This window comes from Cryptomeria japonica, chromosome 9, assembly GCF_030272615.1.
Source record: "Cryptomeria japonica chromosome 9, Sugi_1.0, whole genome shotgun sequence".
Classification (NCBI taxonomy): Eukaryota; Viridiplantae; Streptophyta; class Pinopsida; order Cupressales; family Cupressaceae; genus Cryptomeria; species Cryptomeria japonica.
Genome location: NC_081413.1, coordinates 491024429 through 491048481, shown reverse-complemented (window position 1 = coordinate 491048481; position 24053 = coordinate 491024429). Strand labels below are relative to the sequence as shown.

Here is a 24053-nt window from a genome sequence, read left to right as displayed (position 1 = left end):
AACCCAAGGGTCTCATCAAGCCTTTAATGCTTTGACCATGATTATCTCTTAATCATTTGCACAAAGGTTTATCCTTGGATTAACTCTTAATCCAGTGGGTAATCTTAATTTGGACTTGACCCTTAGCCTCTAGATAACCATGAGGTCTTCTCAGGCCTTTAATGCCTCCAACCTCTTCTTTCAACCCAATCCTATGTTGACACTTGTCACCATTTTATTGGTGCCAATTGTGCACATGGATCCCCAACTTTCAAACTTGGCCCTTGATTAAACCATTCAATCTTAACCCTTCATTTCCCCATTTCTTCTATAAATAGAACCCTTCTCCTCAAGCAAGAGGAAGCATTAGAGTATTGTAGTTATACTGGCATTAGCATAGAGCTTTCTCATAGCATCACTATCTACACTTGCATAGGATTTGCTTATCATATTCAACCATCTTGAATCTCCATATGGCATCCATGGCTAGTGCTAAAAGCTAAGAGCTACACTCATTTGGGACTTGGAGAGGAGAGGAACAAGGGAGGAGCAACTATGAGCATCTTGATTAGCTATTTTATTCTATGTTTATATGCTTTCTATTTCATGCTTAATATCTCTCTTGATATGCCTGTTTAGGATAATCTTTTGTTGCTAACACTAACGTTTGTTTCTTGTGCTCTTGTGTGTGTTGCCATCAAACAGATTTTCCAATCCATTTTGCAGAGCATCAAAAAAAAACACCTAAGTTTAGCTTAAATGAAAAAGTAATTAAAGGACCTAATTAATAAATAATTAGATAAATGTCCTAATTACTCCAAACTTCCAATTTCTTGTATAGCTTCCTTAATTGTTCTTTGGCACATCATAGTGTTATCTACATCATGAGTTTCATGAGGGGAGTTGTTTTCAAGCATCATAGGAAAGGTGTGATTAATATTAAGAGATAATTTCTCTCCTAAGTTTCTTGATGGCAATAAGTCAACATGCAACTTAGACTCAACATTAGCATTAGTCCAAGTTTTTAATTTTCTTGTAATGCTGGGCTTGGGGTCAATTTATTGCTGGCCTCTTGCTGTCCTTTTCTCTGCTGCTGGTTTTTTTGCTAGTCTTTTGCAGCTGTCTTGTTTTGTTTCCTTCTTGAATATCTTTTGAATGTAATTAGGTTTCGGGTCCCTTAAAACCTATTTTTACTTAATCAAAAACATTAGCACTAGCCCAAGGATGGGAAGTCATAAGTCAATAAATTTTTCTTATATGAATTTTAGATTCAGAACATTCTGTTGTGAAACTCATAAACAAGTGCAAGCTTCAAAAACACACATGTGCTCCTAAAAAGAAATGGAAAGAAGAAAGCTAGGAGAAGAAGAAAAGCTTTTAATTTTTATTTGTTTGTTTTATCACACAAGATATATTGTAAATGTAATATGTAGTAAAAATTATGCAATTAATTAACCACCTAATTAAATGCAAGTACATAAGCAATAAAATTTTAAAATGATTGCAAAATTAGAAGGATATGCAAATATAAGACACATCGGGTTCACCAAAACAGAATGATGGGAAAATGGATCTCTATTCTAATCAATGCAATCTAAAGATCACAATTCCTCTCATAACATTGGAACACAAATAGGCCTAGCTACAATTCTAAGGGGTATCTAGGTGTTGGTATTTTGTTCCTTTGTTGCAAAAGGTTGAGATAATGAAGTGTGTGTAAGTGAACTAGGATAGAAATGGTAAAATGATTAAATTTAATAGAATGTAGAAGATACAAAATGAGAAATAGAAATAATAAAATGGATCTAAAATAAAGACACATAAAAGAACTTGACATTAAAATTTGGAGCTGGATGTACAGGAAAAAAGCACTGGGTACCCTAGTATGAAGGTGACAGAGGTTTCAAGATATGACCAAAAAAGTAATAAAGCTCTGCACACCTATGTACTAAAAATCTAGGTCAAAGTAGCAAGGTAGAGGCACTATGCACCCTAATTTGAGGGTTTTTGTTTATTTGAAGTCTAGCACTATCTGTCATTGTTTTCTCTACTTGTCTATAACTTTTTCTATGTTAGATTTACACATGAAAACATGTAAAACAAATAAAATGGTTGTGTTGTATAAGGGTTTGAATAATTCAAACCACATGTTAGTGTTCCCACCTCCACAATGGCAAATGATGTGATTGAGACCATACCCTTAAGAAAAAGGCTAAACAAGTGATGAAATGTTGAAATGACAATATATTACCTTAGGTATAAAACTCAATCATTGAATCTCACACAAGAATTGATGTGATATGAAATCCTGCAACATATTAGTGCATGCTTGCAACATGAAATGACATGACATACTTGATCGTAATTATAGTAGAAAACTTAAATTCTTTTCTCTTGAATGCATATATGTGCTTGAAAGAATTGAATTGCTTTCTGAAGAGTGTGGATTTCTCACTTGAAATCGCTAGACTTTGAAATGGGAAAGGGAGAAATGTTTATATGCAACTTACATATTTTTTGAAATAACTTTTTAAGATAGGCTAAAAAAAGAAAGGTTGATTCATACAAATTACAAGGCCAACATTCATCCTTTCAAAGTTAAGCTCATGTTATCGAGACGAGGGCATCAAGTGCTCCTAGAAAAATGTGCTAGCATAAAGGTCAAAGACAGAGGAATAAACCAAGTTTTCCAAAGTGGTCATGCATAAATCATCCACACTTGTCAAAATGGGTTCTAAACCTAACGTGAAATTGTTGAGGTCAATTATTTGTGGCACTATAGCTTGGTTGTTAGTATTTATGCTTCACTTATTTACCCACCACTATAAGACTTTAGCTTATCTATCCCATCTACCATGATAAAACTCCCTTTTTCTAATTGGGGACAACTATCACTTGCCCTAGTTTTGGGTTGGATCGTTGATTGTGACCATTTTTGGAAAAGAGTAGTATCAAACATTTGGATATTTGACTCTTGAAACCAAAGCAACAACAAAGATCAAGTTATGCACTTTATAAGAAAATACATTGAGCTTTCAAAAAATCATAAGAGACAGACTGATATTGATCTAGGTCGGCTTCCTATATACCTATGTGCCTAATATATCATGTACTTATCATTACCTATCTAGCTATCCTTGCCTTGATAGGATGTATCATTTCTATATCAGGCCTTATCTAGCTATCTTTGTCTTGATGAATGTGTCTTTCCTATATTAGGCTCTATCTATCTACATTGATCTAATCCTTTTGGGTTGTTTGGCTCGTTTTTTATGTGGTCATTTCATTTTTGATTTGATATTTTACATCTTATTGGTCTATGATATTTCGTGCCTTTGATTTTTTTATCATTTTGATCCATTTCATTTATCATCTTATCATTATCTTTAATATTTTTAATATGATGCATGTATTTCTCTTGATTGTTGATCTTTGCTAGCATTATATATCCTTTATCTTTTCTTATTACCTATTATGAGGAAACTCGACGAAACCTCGATCTTGATATCATGGTTGAGAGTGAGGAATGGGGCATGATCCTTATAATTTAATATATGTTTTCTTTTCTTCTCACCTATTCCAAGGACACTCGAGGACACCTCGATCTTGATATCATGGTGGAGAGCGAGGAATGGAGCATGGTTATTGCTTTATTGCTTTACCATTTTATCTTTCATCTTCGTCTTTAACCTTTGATCTTGATTTTCTTGTGTGCTTTAAAAGACACTCTATGATCATACAAATCAAAACAACAAAAATAATGACATCTTTCTATTTTGCATCCATGTATCCCTCTTGTATGTCCTAGCATAACCCATTCATTGGCATTCCATATCATTTCACATTTATATGATTCACCTTACATTTGACCAATGGGCTAACTTGCATGTAGTTGCATATAGCTATATTTTTTCTTCTTCCTACATTAGACAAGTTAGGATCATCATACAATTGCATTTACAACATCATCATATGCTCACATAATATCAAAAAAGTTAAAAAAAAATATACAACTCATCATAGTCATATATAGAACATTTGTATAGAGCTAGATCTATCAGATGCATATCACTTATAGCCAAGTGTGCTTAAGTGTTGACAAGAAGTGCCTTAGTGCCCCTAGATGTGCCCCTTAGCTGGCCATTTATGTTGTTTGCCCTAGTTTGTCGAGTTTCCCTCCTCAACCAAGTTTCTCATCTAAACCCTAACAAAAATGAACTTAACATAAATCAAAATTGAGCTAAGGATAGGCACTTATCACTAGGCCCACCTTAGTTGCTTTACTATAGACTCAAACCTACTCCTCTTGATGCACTTCCCTTGAAATACATACCATCTCCTCGAACTTCTCTTTTACACTCTAGAGATCTAAATTTCAACTTGGGAGACTACAAATGAGCTCTAGTGATCGTTTCCACCCTATTTATAATCCCTGTTGTGCCCTAATTTGTACCTTTTCCTTCCACCTATTCCTTTGCTAATTTATCTTTCCTATCATGAATTGCCAAAAAACTTGTTATCTCACTAATCTATTCATGGGGTATGTAGTGTCCTCCTTGACTCACATTCTAGTTTATGCTTTGATAGACCTATTTAGACATATGGATGATGTTTTGATGTTACTTATGACTTTATTTCTATGATACTGATATTGCTGGATGCTTTATGTGGACATATGTTATTTGATGATTCATATGATGGACGATACATCCTATATTATTTTATGGATGGAATTATATTGATGGATTATATGCATTTGGCATTTCTATGTGGACTATACTAGTAATCGAATATAATATTAAGTTACCAACCCTTTTATGTGATTAGCTATTTCCAAATGGGTAAATAAATTATATTAATAAATAATATATTCCTCGGAACTATACATGATAGGTAAAATATATTGTTTCTTGGAATTTTCTGATTGGTTGAATTTTTTTAATTTGGTTTGAAATTTTATTTAATTGGTTTTCTATGAATGTTGCCGAGTTAATCATCCAACAAATTTCTAGAATTGTTTTTCGAATTGGATTAAGGATTTGCTTGTGGATTGTTCTTCTTCAAATTTCAACCTTGATTGGATTGCGTTTGCAAGTTGGTTCAATTTCTCCTTCGAATTGTTGATTTCCAGAAAAGCTTGTCTTCTTTGCGACTATGCAAATTGCTTGTTGAAAGTTTTTTTATTGCTTTGGGAAATTTAGATTTGATATTGAAGGAATTTAATTTGATTTCATTTGGAAAATAATTTGGGAAAGGGAAATTGCAGTCTATTAGTTTCAAGTTTTGAAAAGCTTGCTGGAAATGTTTTCTCTGTATTGTCTGTGAATGTTCATGATTTCTTTTCCCTGTGTTTTGAAAGGATCTTGAATTGGGTTTTGGAGTTATTCATTGCTTTTGGTTGTAATTTTTGTATCACCCTTGCTTCAGATTTAGATCTTGTGAGTTTGACTATCCTATTATTGTCGAGAGCTCTCTACAACTCACTATGAATACTCAATTTGGAGTGCAGTCCCTTTAGAGGAGTCTTGAGATTGTAATTATACCTTGTAATAGCTTTTTCATTGTTCCTATGTAGTTTTTGTAGATGCATTTCATCTCCCTTTGAAGCTATGCCTTTTAGGTGACTTTCTGAGCATTCTAGGAGGAAGTTTATTATGCAGTTTTCGGTCTGTGAGTCTGTGAATTTGCATTTTCATGTTCCTAGTTACCTACTTGGATTTTTACACCTTCCAGTCAAGTTTGAGTTCCGATGTGGACCCCTGTGCAGACCTGGGCAAGTATCTAGGCTTTATATGTCTCTTTTGATTGTTTCTGGGCATTTTTTCCCAAACCGCCATTGAACGAACCAGGAGCTCTATTTTGCATACCAGGAGCTCTATTTTGGGAACCAAGAGTGCTGGCAAATTTACCCAGAGAGTTGAGTCTTGTACCTAGAAAGATGAGTTTTGAACTGAGAGGGTTGTCCAATGCACCCACAATGCTGGGGAAAGGACCCAAAATGCTATTATGCTTACGAGAAATGCTAATACACATACCAAAAGCACTAGATTACTTTCCAAGGGTGTTGATCTTCATTCTAGGAGAGCTAGATTGCTCCGGAGGTCCTAAAAAGTCAGTTTTGAACCCTGTTTGGTGTCTTTTTGGATTTGTGTTTTCTCTAAAGGCATGTGTAGGTTGTGTTGAGTTTCTCTAAGTTGATTTTGATTTATTTTTACCTTTCATGATGTTTCTTGTGCTACGATAAGAGTGTTCATGCCTTATCGTTGAGGTGTTTCATATGCGATGTGTTGCTCCGGCAAGAGGGAGAATTCCTTGTTGTTGAGGATTGATTATATGACTCTAGTGGGATGTGTTTTACCTCACTGTAGAGGATTTAATATGGATTTGGTTTTATTCTTGGATGGTATTCATGATTGGTTTTTCCTTTGTATTGATTTGGTGAAGGCTCTTACCATATGGATGGCTATATGTACTCAGTTATGGTCAGTTTGTTCTCAGTATGTTATGATTGGTTTTATATCATTTGTGAGCCTTCATGATGTTGCATTATGTTCTTGGATGTATGTTTTACCCTATGGTTATGGCCCATGGTTGGGAGAGTGGGCTCTTGCATGGGTGGACCAAGGTCTTGAGCATTAGGCTTTTGGGAGGGAGGTCTAGACTTGTTGGAACCACATGAAGAGTTTTCTTGTAATTGCAAGTGATAATCTTAATAATTAATTAGTGGGTTTGGGTATCTAGGGATTCACTAAATAAGATAATAATTGATTTTGGTTCCCCATTTCATGGCCCTAGAGTGTTGCTTGGGAAGACCGTTGGAGCAATAAACCTATCTCCCTTGAATGGCTTTGAGGTGGAGAAGGTTCCACATGTCTATTAGGGTGAGGCTTGGCCCCTTCTTTTGTGAGGGTAGCATGTGATGGCACTCTTCCGTACATGTGTCCATTATCCATATGCCTTCGTTGTTGTTATCTATGCCTCTGGAAGTTTATTGATTTATGTTTCAGCCGTGTTGTGATTTGATCTTTGATTCTTGATGTTGTCATGTGGATGTCATGTTGAGTCCCTTGGTTGTTATGTGTAAGCCTAGGTCTTGAGTGTGACTTGGAACCCCATGTCATCTCCTAGCATAGGGGGTGGTTCCTATTTGGTTCCACATGGTCGGGTGGTTTGATGCCTTCTTTCATTGGGATGTTCTTCTTGGATGCAAGCGTGTGTGGATTGGACTCTTGGATTCTTCATTATATGGATATTCTTGGAGTTGATTTCTATGTACTTGGAATAGGAAACATTGTATCATGATGATTTGTATATGTAAAAGAGATCGTGTAACCTTGTATTATGTATCTTCATGTACTTGTAGATGAAATTGAAATGGGATGTGATGTAGTGGCTTAGGAGAAGTATTCATTGATCATTCCTTGATGTATAGGATAATCATGATGTAATAAGAATTTATGAGTTCTATGTCGAAAAGAAAGAATTAGTGTTTATGTATTCATATTGCATTTGAATCCGTGAGATAGTATTGTGATATATAATCTTATGGAATTTATATTGGAAAGAATGGTATTGTTGTTATAAATCTAATTTAAAGTAAATAGGAGTAATCTAGATGAAATGGCTAAATAGATCTATGATGCATTTATGATAAATGGAAGTATGAGTATTAGGAACATTAGGTTAGTGTTACAAAGTAAACCTAAGAGAATATAACGTGAAAGAGATATGCATATGTGTTATTGTTTATCCTAGTTGTATGAAAAGTAAATGATTAGTTGGATTCTTTTATAGAATATGATGTTCTAGATGGATTGTGATGTGTTAGATTATATGTCAAGTAGTGACGTTGAGATACCCTAGGGAATGGATATGTTTGTAAGAGTTATTTGGTGATATGTTAATGTATAAATGACGTATTTCTCTTGTGCATTATGGATCTATGATTTTGATCACGTTGATATATGTGAACTTGTAAATAGTTAATGTTGCATTAATGTATGATTAGTGATAGCATAGAAGTAATGGATGTTTAAAAAAAAATCTCCATTTGTTAGTAGATTATGGATTATTTCTCTAGGGTATTTTGGTGGACATTACAGGGTATCCATCCTACCTACATCCTATCATTGGGGCATATTGCTAGTATCTATTTTATTTTAAGCAATGCTATAAAAAGCATTGTCTCAAAGATGGGCAAAGTTAGACATCTAAACTTGACTAATGCATTTTCACTTTATCATCTCTCGTCATTTTTCTTATAACCTTCTTGATAAAATTATTTAATTAAGCTAATTATTTTTATTTTTTATTTGTTAATTCATTATCCTTTTCTATCCATTATTAAATAAATATTTTTATTTAATTAATTTCATCATTTTTCTTCTATTTTAATTAAATAATTTTATTGTTTAATTAATTTTCCTCTCATAATTAAATAATTTTCAAAAATTATTTTATTAGCTAACAACTTCCTCTTTAAATTAAATAAATTTGAATAATTTATTTAATTTTCTACCTCAAATAAATAAAATTAATTTCTATTTATTTCCTCTATGTATTTACACTTTTCCCCATCTTTCCACCTTATCAATCTATGTGCATTATAGACCCTATCTTGAATTTTCTCATCTATTGATCTTTCAAATTCATCTCCACCAATGATCAAATGTTATGTGAGGCATATAAATGAGAACATTTATTCATTCTCCCCCTAGCACTTCATGAGATCAAGAGCACCGATATCATTTTGAGCACTATCCCTATCAAGCAAGCAATAGCACTTACCATCATCCTTTATCAAGCATCAAGTCTTCATACTATCATGTTGATATCAAGGCTATGCTACAAAATTTGAGAGCACAACTACATCAAGCATTCAAATACTAATCAAGAAACAATAGAACAATTTAATGTCTTTGTTGTGGCATTATTGTTTATCATTTGATATGTGCATAGATCTTAGGCTTTATTGAATGATTATGGAATGTGAATTTGGATCTCAAGGTGTTGCATTATTTTCGTCTTATTTGATTCACATTTTCATCATCCACATGTAGTATCTTCACATCAAAGAATGTAATTGGCAAAATGGGAAGAATATAAAAAGAATATATAGCATTAGTTTCAATTGACCCCACACAAGCATGTGCATGTGATATATCTTTAGTTTCAACATTATCATTGTCTTCATGTACTCTAGTATCATCTATCTCCATGTTATTTGTATGATTTAGATTAGGGTTTGTGTAAATTCTAAATTGTTGATTTGCAAGTGCAACCAAAGGATTTACATTATTATTTAAACCTTCAACATGAATCACATTGTTATCTATAAGGTCATGTACTTTGTTCTTTAGACCCATGTATGATCAAGTTTGGTGACCTTTAACATTGTGAAAGCTACAAAATTTGTCTTCTTTAAAGCATTTAGGATGTGGTTTATTGGGATCTAATGGACATAAATAAGAAAGTGTAATTCAATTGACATTTAATAAGCTTTGAAGTACATCATCCAAGGATTCTTGTAACTTGATTAATTGTAGTGACATTCAACTTTATGAAGTTACAAAATGCTTATTCCTTAAAACCTTTAAGATGTGGTTTCTTGGAATTCAATGGACATATATGAGAAATTATAATCAAGTTAGCAATTAATAAGCTTTGAAGTATATTGTCCAAGAACTCGTGTAACTTAGCAAACCTCCTAAGAGTAGTTTGTTGAAGGATATAAAAGAAAACATAGTAGTCACGTGAATAACATTTTCATTCATCCTTTGGGAAGTTGTTTGACTTTTGATATTTTGAAGGGTGAGATGATTCATCCATGCTTGACAGTTCTTGCTATTAACTCATATTCCATTGTCTTAACATGTGCATCTAAGTCCATAACATAGATATATTTAACAAGATACATTATCTACAATTCGTTTGAGTAGTCCCTTGATAAAGATGTTTTGCAATTCAAGATTTTGCAAGGGAGTATGCAATATAGAGAATAAGGACTAAAATCTTATATTAGTCATTCATGTATTTATTTTGTACTTGGGTGCATTCAAACACATCAAAAATAGTAATTTGACGACCCATATTAACTTTGAATTTCTTTAAGAATACTTTATCAAACTATCAAACATGTGAATAGACCCATGGAGAAGTGAACAAAACAACTCAATAGCATAACTCTTTAAATTCAATGGCAGTAACTTAGCTAATAACTTGTCCTCATGTAAAAAGTTTACAAATGTGGTAATAAAAGATCTCAAATTTGTATTTAAGTCACCTTAATCATTGTACATTTCAAAACAAGGTTCCACAAAGCCCATAAGAAGAGGATGCATAATAATCTCCTATAATTACGGTTTATATTTAACATCTTTGTATTCTTCGCTATCTTGTCCATTTGGTCATACATCCACTCTCTTTTATACTTCATCTATTACATATAGGGTAGAGGATGGAAGGGTAACAAGAGAAGAATAAGGGCCACTAAGGTGGGTGTAGGTATGAGTTTGAGGAATTGAAGAGGAGATAGTTTAGGAAAGAGGCATTGAGGAAGAAGTGTAATGAAGGATATGCACAAAACATAGATGGGGGTATGGAATGAGAGGTGGACATATTATAGATGTGAGTAGAGGAAGCAGAAATGACACAAGTGAAAGGGTTAATATATATGATGGATGTGATAGTGGAGGATAAGAGAGGAACTAAGGTGTCATGCATCGCAAGATGTGGGTATTTCAGGAGTGTCATAGTTAGGAGGTAGGCCAAAAAGAGGAATAAAAGTGGAGAAAGGGTAGATATTATGTGGTGGTGCACTTGTGTAGGTAGTGTTAACACTATGGAGTAAAACTATGGTTGTCGAAGAGCTAATGGTAGAAGAAGGAACAACACTAGTAGGTGAGATAGATGAATGGAACAACAAGGTAGATGAAGCAATTTTAACACCTATAGACATTATTATGTGATGCACTTGTGTAGGTAATGTTAACACTATAGAGTGAAAATATGGTTGTGGAAAGGGTAAAGGTAGATGAACAATAGTGGAAGTAGGTGAGGTAGATGCACCAAACAAGAAGGCAGATGAAGCACTTTTAGCACCTATAGTTTGCAAAACCTCTAGCCCTTGTGACTTGTTGATGAATAAGTTATAAATCATGTTTGATAATTATATATGATTTTCTATATGAGCCAAACTAGCAAATTCTTCTTGTTCAACATTGTTGGAATTAATAGAAAAATCACCTAATAATTCGATAATCACTAATTGATTATTATAGGTCACGTTGTCTCATTGCATAAGATGAGGACACTTGTCACATTTTGATCTAACTCTCACCTAGGGTGATCTAGGGTTTCTTTCTCCTTTTCATAAGGATTCGTGATTCATTGTAATCATTCAGTCAAGTTATTGCATCAATACAATTCTCAGGTTGTTGAGAAAATCTATCTTGCTTTTGATCTCTCTTTGTCACAAGTATTGCTTGCAAGTGAAGTTTTGGGAGTTGTGGGATTCGATCATCAACTCCAACAAACATGAGCATCATAATCATAATCATCCCTATTATTCTCAACATTAACATCAAAAAATATTTCAAGTTTCATTAGAATGGGCAACCATGTTAGGTTTTATGTGAACACTATTTCTCAAATGAAGATTAGGATTGCAAGTAGCTAATGGCATAGCAAATGCAATATAGCTTATGAAGGATAGGAAAATGAGGTGCTATACAATTCTTTCAAACTTAAAATTAGAAACATAAATGATATATCATAGTAAAAAATTAAGACAATTAAATATCAAAGGGTGGGTAGGGTAAGCAGAGATGTAGCTTGTAAAATAATGCACAAACCTAGAGGGAAAGATTAAAAAATGAAATAACAATAGTGTAGGAGCACAAACCTTAATAGGATCTAAAAATTGATAATGCAATTAGAAATGACAAATCTAAAACCCTAAAAATCATAAAGGTTTGTCCTAATGTCAAACCTTAAGGGGAGTGGGATCAAATAGGTTCACAAAAATGTAAAGAAAAATACATCTTTCCTAATGTGAATATAGGCTAATAAAAGTATTTCATATAATTAAGACACAAATCAGCTTACATTAATGCAAAAAAACAATTAGGAATTGACTATTGAACGATAGATACTACTTTGGAAAATTTATTGCAAATGAACAAATATTCTTAGCTCTTAGTATGAAGAGGGAATATGAAACATTGATTTACCTCACTCCAGAAAATTGATGACATCAAATTACAAACTATCCCCAAATTTTGTATAGACTTGCATGGATCAATTTTGCATTATGCAAGATCAATCCCACATTGCAAAAATAACTAGAATGGGTAATGTGAAAATTTAAGATAATGACAAGATATATGTGCGGAAAATTGCACAAACAAATCCCAAGGTAGGTGTTAGGTAAATATTAAAAAAGGGCAACTACATTAAGTCAAGCCTACTCTATTTTATGTGTATAAGTTTTTCCATTCACAACACACTATTAAAATGTGGTTGTTTTTTTGTTGTTAGATATGATTCTAAAGATTGGCTCTAGTTTTTGCCCTAATAATCGATGGAAATTTTGAAGCATATAAATTTTCCATAAAGATACAACCCTTAGAGTTAAAAGACTATATGGTCATGGAATTTGATAAGTTTTGTTTTTTTTTTAAGTGTTAGATAAACTTTTTAACATGATCGGTGACGTTGGCACGACACAACCTCCAACTCCACATGAAACACTTTTGACCCAGAGCTATGAATCGGTGAAGTCACAAACGGGGGACCTCATCCCCATATAACGATGCTAGGGCTCAAACCCGCATGAAACGCTTTTGAACTAGAGCTATGAATCAGTGAGGTCACAAACAAGGGACCTCATCCCCATATGACAATGCTAAGGGTCAAACCCGCAAGCATAATGGACTAGTTAAGGCACAAGTCTACGATCACAATGGCTAGCAAGGGTTTGAACTTTGGTGGTCACAACAACACCGCCACCACTTAACCAGCACACTATGAGAAGAACCCCAGCATTTGATGGCCAGCCTTAAACCACACACACTAAGCAACATATTAAGCCTAGAGAATGTCAGTAAACTCTGAGTGTTTTAACACTTTTAAGCCTAGAAGTCAAACCTCCATGTGTGATTTAAGCCATTCGACATTTGATAAATTAAATAAAACTTTAATTTCCAAATTAAAATAACACACCATTGCCATGCCACTAGCCACTAGGCAAGCTCCCAATGGTTCTTCTAAGTAGTTAAAAGTGTTGATTCTAAAGTACCATCTCTACTTTTGCCATAAATAGTGGTGTACGCAAAGCTTTCACTAAAGTTTAATCGTTAGAGTATATGATTATGTAGTCCCAACATTTTATTTTGTCCTAAACAGAAATTTGGATTTAATGTTCATTTCTGAATTAAAAGAAAAAAAAAATCACAACAATGTCACGGTCCCCCTTCTATCCGCATTTTCATAGATCATGCAACTTACACTTGCATTACCAAAAAAAATCCCCACAATTCCATCGAGCCAAATTCTCTATTGTCCCCACTTTCATGGATCATGCAACCTGCACTCAAAATGGGCACCAAACAAAACAGTTAGATGCATTTGCATACATTTGAAGTGAATCTTACCTAGCATATATTGTGAATTTCCTATTTCCTTGACCACAAAAGTATGGTCCCCATCTGAGTATGAATTCAATAGAAAAAGTTGCCCAATGATATGTTCACCTCAATGCTATAAATACAAAGGCATTTATCATTCCTGCATATACACTGTATTTCCTTACCAAGAATACTTTCTAACTATCCCACACCTAATGACTGAGAATTGACGCAAAAATCATTTAATAACTTGGCAATCATCCATACACCCATCTGCACATTATCTGGTCCCACGTCAATGGTTACATATAATTCTCATTGTATGATAAAAAATAGTGGAGATTTTAATAATACTCTCATTGTACGATCAAGATTCAAAACAAGTGGAGATTTTAATAATACGTCAAAAACTTTGAACAATTTGCTACTATGCTGTTTCCGAAGTTGGCTAATACATAATTTGCATAGCACAATTATTACAAACATACATTTGTCGTTTAAACTGTACTACTCTATCCTAAATTCCTATTGACTTCAATCAAATGGGTAAAAGCTAGCCATCTATTATACAATCTATTTTAAAAGATGCTAGGATTTTGTCTGTAAGCTTGTGCAAAGAGCTGAAAATGTATCTAAGTGATATTTATAATAGGTTCAAAGCAACACAGAGGAAGCTGCTAGATATATTCAACGTAACACTTAGATGCGTGAGGCTCCACACATAAGGAGCAGGTTTGATAACGCACTCCAATAACAAAACAATTTAATCTCTGAAAAACTATGCAAATTAAGAAAGAGGTTATCATAATATCTGATACTTATACACAGTACATTTTGGGGATCAGAAATGGTTTCAATTGATCAGTAGTTGTCAAACATGCCACGCAAGATAATTCCATTGTAACAATTTGTAAATCCCAGGTTTTAACATCTCTATCATTCCTTTGCTAGCGAAATTTCTTGTTGCGTAGGCTCTCTCACACAAGCATCACATGCAGACCATATATATTGAATAAACCAATACAAAATAGCAACTTCTTGATATGCAAAATTTATGCACACTGAATGCTTATAGTTCAAGAAAGAATTCAAACTAACGTAGATTCATATGATTCTAGCCTACCATAAGCTCATCAGAGCCACATTGTGACTTGATAATAATTTGAATCTTTTGTTGTTTATTACCATTTTTTCTTGTTTAAGGAAAGGCACCTAACAGGGAAAGTTACATATCGATTGATGAAAGAAAAATCTGATACTACAGTCAAATGAAACACCAACCTTCGTTATAATTTGAAGGTGAAAGGAACACTTTACATGCAAAAATAAATAAATAGAAATTATCACAATGCCTCCTGCTCCATGTCAATGCAACTAGCACGTTAGCTAGGCTTCTGTACCTTGTACCTCACCTCCTCACAAGAAAGATCAAAGAAGCCCTAGAATAAAATCTCTGGTGTGACATATTCCATGTTTGATTTCTCCCATTCTCAAACTGATGCTCATGGTGCGATCACAATGAGTGGCTGCAAGTGAACAATTAATCAATTTAAAAAGTGCATGAAAACAGATTCATCATTTCTACTATAATAAATAGGGAAAGTAAAATTATTATGGAAATAAGATTTTATAGTTTTTTTGCAGAAATTGCATGTAGAGAATAATGAAATTAGCTGAATAAAGTTTTTAGAAAAAATGTGCAGAAGATTTTTATCATCAGACTTTCATCACACAGTCTGTAACCCATCACATTGTTTACAACCTGAGGATGGTTCACAGAACATGATCTGAAATGTTAATGATAAAAACCTTATACACAGTTTTTCCAAAAGCCTTATTCAAGAAATTTCATGGATTGGGGAAACCTTATTAGCTTATGAAGAGATAATTTCAAATGGATAACTTACAGAATCAATAGAAACTGGCTTGCCATCCTGTGCAATAATTTCTGCAACTGTTCCCGACCGATCTGCCTGAAGAAGAAGATAACAATGAAAGACAGAATCACTAAACTTATGGTTTGGAGTATGTATGTAATTTAAAACATGTAATCCTTATTTGTGCAACTCTTGATAACACTGCCAAAAGAATACAAAGTACACAAAATTTTTAAATTTCAGACTCGATACAAAAACAAGTGTGAATAAGCTGCTGGGGAGCTAATTAATCATAATTGTGAAAGCATAATCCGGAGGATCGCTCTATCCACCATTGCATAGAATATTCGAGCTTAAAGAGAGTATATTTTCAGAAAAAATGTAGATTACTAAAAGAATATGGTAAAAAAATGGAAGCAGCAATCTCTGAAATACTGAACTCTTGAAATTCCTTGTAATTACAAGAACAAAGTAGAAAGAAACACATTAAGATCAAAAAGAGTACCACATGAAATCTATAAAATAGCTATAAGAATAAAGTCCATAAAAGTATAGTGAGAAAGAAGTCTACAGATATTCCTAGATCAAATTGAGATTTGATGTACGGAGGGAGGAAATCTAGGCCCAATAGGGAGCAGAAGCATTTTTGAGACTATAGTGGGGATGTCATTGCTCAGTTTTATCTTGAACTTTATCTTGCATCCAGTAATCAAGTCAACACCAGCGCCCTTCCTTTGAACAATTAACATATTAATAAATTGTGGCTAAACTTAGAGATTAATGGAGATTCTCAAAATGGTCATCAACATGATGAGAAGGAAAAGGGCAAGCCAGAATTGGCAGTTGAGTGCGTTCTTCACAGAGGTTCTATCCATTTACAAACTCTTGAATTTGATTATCTTTTATCAAATATTCAATAACAAGGAAATAAAATTGCATGTCCTGGTAGGGCATAATAGATAGTATGGTTAGGTAATTTAAAAAATTAAAAGAGAAAGCTAGATCCCAATCTTCAACACTGACCTGGAATGGGAAAAGGAATAAATGAGAAGAGGAGAGATTTCACATGCTCCCTGAAAATTATACCTATATGTTCCAATTCTAAGTGATTCTTTGGTCATATAATGCATGGGGATGAGTTTGATTTGGCTTCTATGCATTCATAAGCTTTTCATGTAAGCTATGATGATTCTACAAAAACAAAATGAGTGAATTGCAGCAGTCTTGCAATGGATGCACCAAAAAAGTGAATGAAGCGTGTTTTAGCCATCCCTACCTTTCTTCTCAGACAACAGGAAAGAAGGGGCGATCTTAGTTCTTTAGGACTGATATGGCACTAAGCAGAGAATTTATATAGACCAATCAACATGGTGTCCAGATTCAGCTTATCAAGGATATCAAGGATGAACGGAATTGATGAGGATAATAAAAAGATGAATAGTTTGATGCTGCTAGTAAATTTCTTCCCTCCAGTTGCGGAGATGCAAAAATGTGAAAATGAATTTGAATCAAGTTTGATCCATTAACATAACAAGAAACTTAAGTACACAGGAGACATGTCCCCTATATATTTTGACCCCATCCCCTATAGGGGAAGTTTCAAGGATGAAAGGACTGACAGGAAACATCCCCATGCCGTACCCAGATTTAAAAAGAAGAGGAAACATTTCAGGGATGACCAATTTGAGACAGCAAACGCTAGGGGGCAGACCCAATCAAACATAAAATGCAATTTAAAAAAACACAAAACTGTTAAAGGGATGGGGGGCCTACAAGTACCCTCACACCTCTTTACACCAACCCTAAACCTTTAAAAACCACACTAACAACAAAAAAATCAAAAAACAAACTCATTTTGCCATTTTCCAGATTGCGAAAAAGGCAAAGAAGAAGAACAGCTGTAAGAAGAGAAGAAAATGGAAGTGAGGAGGCAAAACAGCATCATAAGTGAATCGTTAACTTAAAAAGAGATAAAATTATGAAAAAAGGTCTGTGTGATCTCAAAGGCTTTAATTTGGGCATAGTGCATAGTGCATTACAACTTCAGGATTGACAAAGTCCTGGGTATCGTCAAACTCCAACCACACATTTTGATCCTAAAGATGCTACACAGGTTGACGAGAAGGAGATGCAAGAGGGATTAGTTGGAGTTCCACTGGATGAGGCAGTCCCTTGTCTACACAGGTTGACGAGAAGAAGATGCAAGAGGGATTAGTTGGAGTTCCACTGGATGAGGCAGTCCCTTGTCATGGCAGTGACTAAGACTTAGACTCTAATTTTGGTGCAATGTTAGAAGATGCTGATCAAGGACTGTGGCATATTTTTTGTGTTTTTTTCATTTCATAGTCGAAACTTCCAACCTTAGGGCACTTTGTTATATTTTTTGTACAATATATATGCACATTGACAATGAAAGAAGTTGAATTTTGTTAATTCATTTATCACTTCTCATGTGAAATCTCATTCAACTCTAATGTTATGTATTAAGATTCTATAATGTATATGATGATCACCTTATCAATGTTCATTGTTATCATATGAATATTTGAAATTTCCTATATTTTTTTAAATTTCCCTATTTTTTAATAGTTATCCCTTTTCATCTCCTAAAAAATAGCCTCCCAAAAAAATCCATCCCAGAAATGCATTCGCCATCAGTGTTTAGAGAAAGAGTTTGTAATTCTAAGCCATTTGCTAAATGTCCTAAGATTTGTACTGTTCACCAAGAAGTTGAACCCAAATGCACTAACAAGGATGAGAGTAAACTACAAATGTCAGGTTCTCACTTTGGTTGATGTTGTTTTAACTTTATCCTCAACAATATAAGACACAAAAATTGCATAGATGGCCTAGAAAAAGATAACAAGAAAATAGAAATTCAGAGAGAAATTTCAAATTTGTAAGACAGATTCGAGGCTACACAAACCACTGGCTCATATTACTTCCTCACTTTCATGATGCATCTTTTTCAGACACTAAATTTCCGCTCTTCTCTAGATGCATACTTAGAAGAGGAAGAAAGACAATAGAAAGACAAAACCTTAAACAGAATCCTAACACTCTTGAATGAGAAGGTACAAAGAATAACAATTGGGCATAAATTGCTTTAACTGAAACATAACAGCATACTGAAAAAAAAAGTCTTTTAACATATATAAGAACTTAGTCCCAATACCAAAAATAAAAGGAATTCATGCCAGAGATCACGTATATACAAGGAAGCTGAGCCTCAGTATATCAAGCATGTTCCGATTAGTTTATCCAGGTTTGTTCAACATCTAAGCACCAAGACTCCCAGAAGTAGACCGTAGAACAATAATCACTGACCAAAATGATTGCTTTATGTGAACATCAGTTATTTCTTCCACTGCTCGATGTTTTTGAGATGTTCGTGCCATTTAGCTTCCTATTCTTTCTGGATTAAAGAAGAAATCAGCAAGTGCAGGTTCCTTTGTCAAAGGGCAATAAAATTACAAGAAAACAGATAAACATTATATGTGGCATGCTATATTTTCTACTTATCATTCAGCATTTGATCAACAGTGACTTCTACGACTTCTAGCTGCAACTAGCATTAAAGATTTTATTCTGCCGCTGCACTTTTTGGCAGCTAGTATTAAAATATTCAGCTGGTTCATCCTGCTTTACAACAAGGTGCAGTTATAATATTGCTATCAAGATTCAATTGTGTAGTTTTTGAGTCAAACTCAATAACCCGTGTTTCATGAGTAGAACCGACATATCTCATGAGAATGAATGGTAAACTTAGCACCCATTGCATCTAGGTGATGCACATAGGGGTGAAGCATTGGGCCTTCCAGGGAGGTCACCCATCCCAGTACTACTCCAACTCAAGCACACTTAGCCATGGAATTTCCCCTAAGGTTAAGCCCACTTAACTTGCTACCCTATTTGCAAAACCTTCCGTGAGTGTTGTGCCTTATAATGAACCAAGCAAGCTAATGGGTAGCAACAACACTTGCTGAAGGTTTTGAAAATGGGTTAGCAAGCTAAGTGGGCTTCACCTTAGGGAAAACTCCATGGTTAAGTGCACTTGAGTTGGAGTAGTACTGGGATGGGTGACCTCCCAGGAAGGCCCAATGCTTCATTCATATGAGCATCACCTAGATGCAATGAGTGTGAAGTGTACTATTCATTCTCATGATAGATGGGTTCTTGTGAACCAGTACTCGGGTCAATGAATCTGACTCAAAAACTACACAGTTGAATCCTGATAGCAATATCATAATTTGACTTCTGGCCAACATTGAATCCTGATAGCAAAAGAGCAAACATAAGGAAGAAGCTCAAAGAGTGACAGCTTCTGGCCAATAGAAGAAATCTACAGAAACTGTGACAAAAACACAGGTTTAAAAAATGGAGGCAGAATAGAAAGGGCATCTCTGGGTTGAACCGGGACAGTGAACTGCTCTGCGGAGCCAGTGCCTTGCCCTCTTTATGAAGCGCTTATCTCATTTTGTATGAAAGATGCAAGGGTTGTAGAGAATGATGTACAGCACTAGAACTGTGCTATGCTTTTTTCTTCCACTGAATTTGTTAAATGGGAGCTCAAATAAGTCAACCCCTATTAATCCTTGACATTTTCTACAAGAGTTGAAATAAGATTCACTTCTAGCTGTTGAATCAGAGGGCTGCAGGATTGGACATTAAAACCGACGGGTATTAACAGTTATTCTGAAAATTGGGACGTTTATGAAATCTAAACAGATGCTACTGTTTTATAAACGTAGACAATACAAACCAACATAGTACTGCATTCAAGGGCAAAGGCATATTTTTGGTGAATAGTATCACTAAATAGTAAGTATCCCCACCATATTAATATCTAGCTACCTAACCCAACCTTATCACCTCTTTATTAGATTGGATGTCATCCATTAAATGAGCATACCAAGTGAAACTGTAATAAAATCCTAATTTGACTTAGTGATTCTAAATTGCCATATAGCCTCAATGTGCTGTTTATTTATCCCATATTCTGTAAAATTATAGTTTATCTTCTTCAATAGTCTATTCTACTGTGATCTGTTTCACATTAGTTTTTGACTCAAGTACATGGTCTAAAAGATAAAGTAATTTTTTTCTATTTTAATTAAATACTATAGGGTCAATTCCCACCAATCATCATATTAAGTTCGTTTTCTTTCCTTTTGTTATACAAAGTCTCTTAGTTGCTCCTGCCTAGGTAATAACTAAACACAAAGAAGCTTATCCCACCTCAATTTCATTCATCAGCTTCATGGCTTCAATAATGCAAAGCAGTTGACCTTTCTGAACTTTATCTCCAACCTGTGATGAGAACACAGAATCCAATTGACTAAATACCTAAAAATCCTTGATCTTAATAAGCCTGCTAAAGATCCATAAAAAGTTAAAAACATTGCAGCAACAAAAATAATTTTAAATAAATTCAGTAGCAACTAAAAACAAATTACAATAAGAAAAATTTACCTTTACAAAAGGCGGCTCACCAGGTGCAGGACTCCGGTACAAAGTTCCTGCCATGGGACTTTTCAAAGGTGGATGTCCAGATTGAGCAGGAGAAGACATTTTAGGGGTTGATGATGCAGCAGGTACAATAGAAGTTGATGGTGAAGGTGGAGCAGGTGTTGGTGGTGGTGGAGCTGCAACTGTCGGATAAGGAGCGTGTACCATTACCTGCTGAGGTGGAGGTGGAGGCTGAGGCAATGCCTCCTTTTTTCTAATCAAGAGTTCACAATCCTGTTGTTTTAGATGCAATTCCATAATATCTCTAGAGTCCACAAGCCTGCATCAAGAAGATTGAACCACAGCAAATTATATTAATATATAAAACCATCAATGAATCTAAATGACTTCAACTGCACCTGGCGCGGCTATTGCTATTATATAAGACAGAATCTATGATCCAAAGTAATTCACCAATACTGGCCATATGATGTCATTGTGTGCTAAATTAATGAACACAGAAACATGTTCTGCATCTTGGCCAACCCTAGAAACAAACTGCTATAAGTATCTACACAAACAACATGATATGGATCCTTTCTTTTCTTTTTTGAGGTTAGTAGTTTCAGATATGCGCTTTAAATGCCATATAGCCGGAAGTGAGTCAATTATAATGAAATTATTCAAAATATGCCCTGAGCACAGATAAATCCTTACTTGACAAGGTTAGCAACATCGTCCATAAATGTGGTAATAGATTCTTCTGTCATTGTAGAAGCTGATGGAGCCTCTACTGCAGGCTTGACTTCTTTCTCTTCTGATGATGATACTTCCAAACTTGGGGCAGAAACTGCTTTGGCATTAGATGAAGCATCAACTGCAGCCTGTTGACACTTGACAGGTGTGAAATCAATTCCATCAATTGATGGCCATTACATGATGACGAGAAGAGGCCACAGAAAAGCCAGTGCGCCTTACCTTATTAACAGGTGACTTCCACATAGTTCGCATAGATCCCTGTCCAGATAATGCCAACATTAGTGATCATAACAGCACATAAATGTTTCTAAAAAATTACCAAAAAAGTATATACCAGCTGCTACATCCAGGGTTACCAAGAGTAATGCATCTGACTCTAGATAAGTATAAATTTACGCCTTTTATCTGTTTCGCTCTTAATTCCTCTGTTGACCAAAATATAGTAGTTTGGATCCACTCATAGTTAGACAGATTAGGAACCTTAAACAAATCTCTAGCTTGTCATGAGGTTGAAACTCTAGTATGCATATGTAGGAAAGTCAGATTTTTAACAAATTTCCAGCCCCATCGTGTTGATAGTATGATCCAAAACATTGATGAAAAAGATTACACAGTTTAATCCAAAAAGTATAACCACAGACATTATGGACTGTGGAAACTACATGCACTAACAAATTTAAGTAAAAATTCCATCCAGACTGTGACCTAAAGCATCCACCTTTTAACTTTCTTCATTATTTTTCTTTAAGCTAAAACAAGTTATGCAGATCTCAAACAAAGCAAGATAATGATCCAAAAATCCCGTTAAAGCTACCAAATTCGCCCTGCTAAATCCAATAAGTTATTTAAACCGTATTTAAGCCACCAAAATTACTGCCTCAAATCCACAAAGTCCTCTAAAACCCAGGCCAAAAAATGTAAGTCATTCACCATAAACCCTGAAGCTGCATATCTTGCTTAAATCAAGTCAAAGCTGCAGATTTTAATTGAAGTTTAAGTTAGGCTACGGATTTTATTTCAATCTAAGTTTAGAGCTGCAGATAGATAACTAATTAAGGCAATGTGTGAAAAGGAGAGATGACTTGCATGGAATTGGCAAGCGAGGGGGCAGTGAAGTCTTGCTGCAGAGGAGGAAGCTGAAATGGAAGCACAAATACGGCCCCTGAGATTCGAAACCCTGACATGCTGCTGCTGCTGAAGCATTGAAATGCCCACGGCATTATTCACGGACTCGGCTTTCACCAGGCCCGAAGCAGCCTGCACTCTACTCATGGCCATGCCTGCTCGACAAGTAACAAATTGCGAAAAAGCTCACACCAAAGGGAGCTGAAATAAGGAATGGTAAATTTTCGGTAAGTCCGTTACTATGACGAATACGACATTCCCCTTTCAGAATTCACGACAACTACTGTCTTAACGAGAATCCATCCAGATAGCAATTTGCCTTCCAATCCATCGATCGATCCGCTCTTCAATTAAAATTAGTTGTTATATGTATATGTCCAGAGAAGCAGTTGCAGGTGTGGAAGCAATCTTGAGCCCTCCGCTGTTTTCTTATGTCTTGGACAAGAGGCAGCATGTGGGGTTACACCATGAATAGTTAGGAAGTTGGTTAGTAGTTGGCCAACTCAGTCGGCACCATTTAATTTAACTCAGACCTCACCAATATATCATAAAACAAAAGTTGAACCCACGATTTGGGATACCTAAAATCTGAGAGTTTGAATATTTTGGGCTACCTATAATGAACCTCTCAAATGATATGTAACGAATCTTCATCCACACCATGGGTAAATTGAGAGTTGAACCAACGACTTGGACTACCTAAAATGACAATCAAGACCAAGGAAGCTAACAAGGACATATTGAATAACTACACAACATTTAAAATGTTTTGATTATACTATTACAACAACTTTTATAATGGTGAAAAATACATAATTTTTATTTTTCTAAAATATTCATAATGGAAAGTGATGTTCCAAAATATGGTATAGGAATAATACACATGCAACATGCAAGAAGGAAGACTTGTGTCATTTAAGAATCACCAATGAGGACATTATCCAATGGGAAGATAGTTTAAGGTAAAGAAAAATCATGATAGTCGCAAATATTTCTTGGAATAGAACTTGTGATTTGAAGAACAACAAAAAAGATCATGAAGATGTTAGGAATTTAATTTTGAGATTATATAGAAGAAAGGAAAGGAGAAAGTTGCACTCAATGCTCTATTTAGGAGGGATGAACATATATACTTGCTATTGTATTTCATTTTCATGTTTCAAGTAGATTGGGGAAATAAGGCATGAGAATATCTATGTACATGTCAAAAAATATTGCATGGATCGGAAACAATGTATAG

At 34.7% G+C, this 24053-nt stretch overlaps 1 protein-coding gene across 1 annotated transcript; it reads right to left on the bottom strand.

Moving 5' to 3' along the window:
• Window positions 1-14581: 14581 nt before the first annotated feature.
• Window positions 14582-23412, bottom strand: LOC131079689 (biotin carboxyl carrier protein of acetyl-CoA carboxylase, chloroplastic). The gene is made up of 7 exons (XM_058017712.2): window positions 22775-23412; window positions 21908-21946; window positions 21647-21813; window positions 20954-21269; window positions 20720-20791; window positions 15512-15577; window positions 14582-15130 (listed from the first exon to the last, which is right to left on the bottom strand). The coding sequence occupies exons 1-7, from the start codon at window positions 22964-22966 to the stop codon at window positions 15107-15109; spliced, it is 876 nt and encodes a 291-aa protein (XP_057873695.1). The 5' UTR covers window positions 22967-23412; the 3' UTR covers window positions 14582-15106.
• Between the last annotated feature and the right edge of the window lie 641 nt (window positions 23413-24053).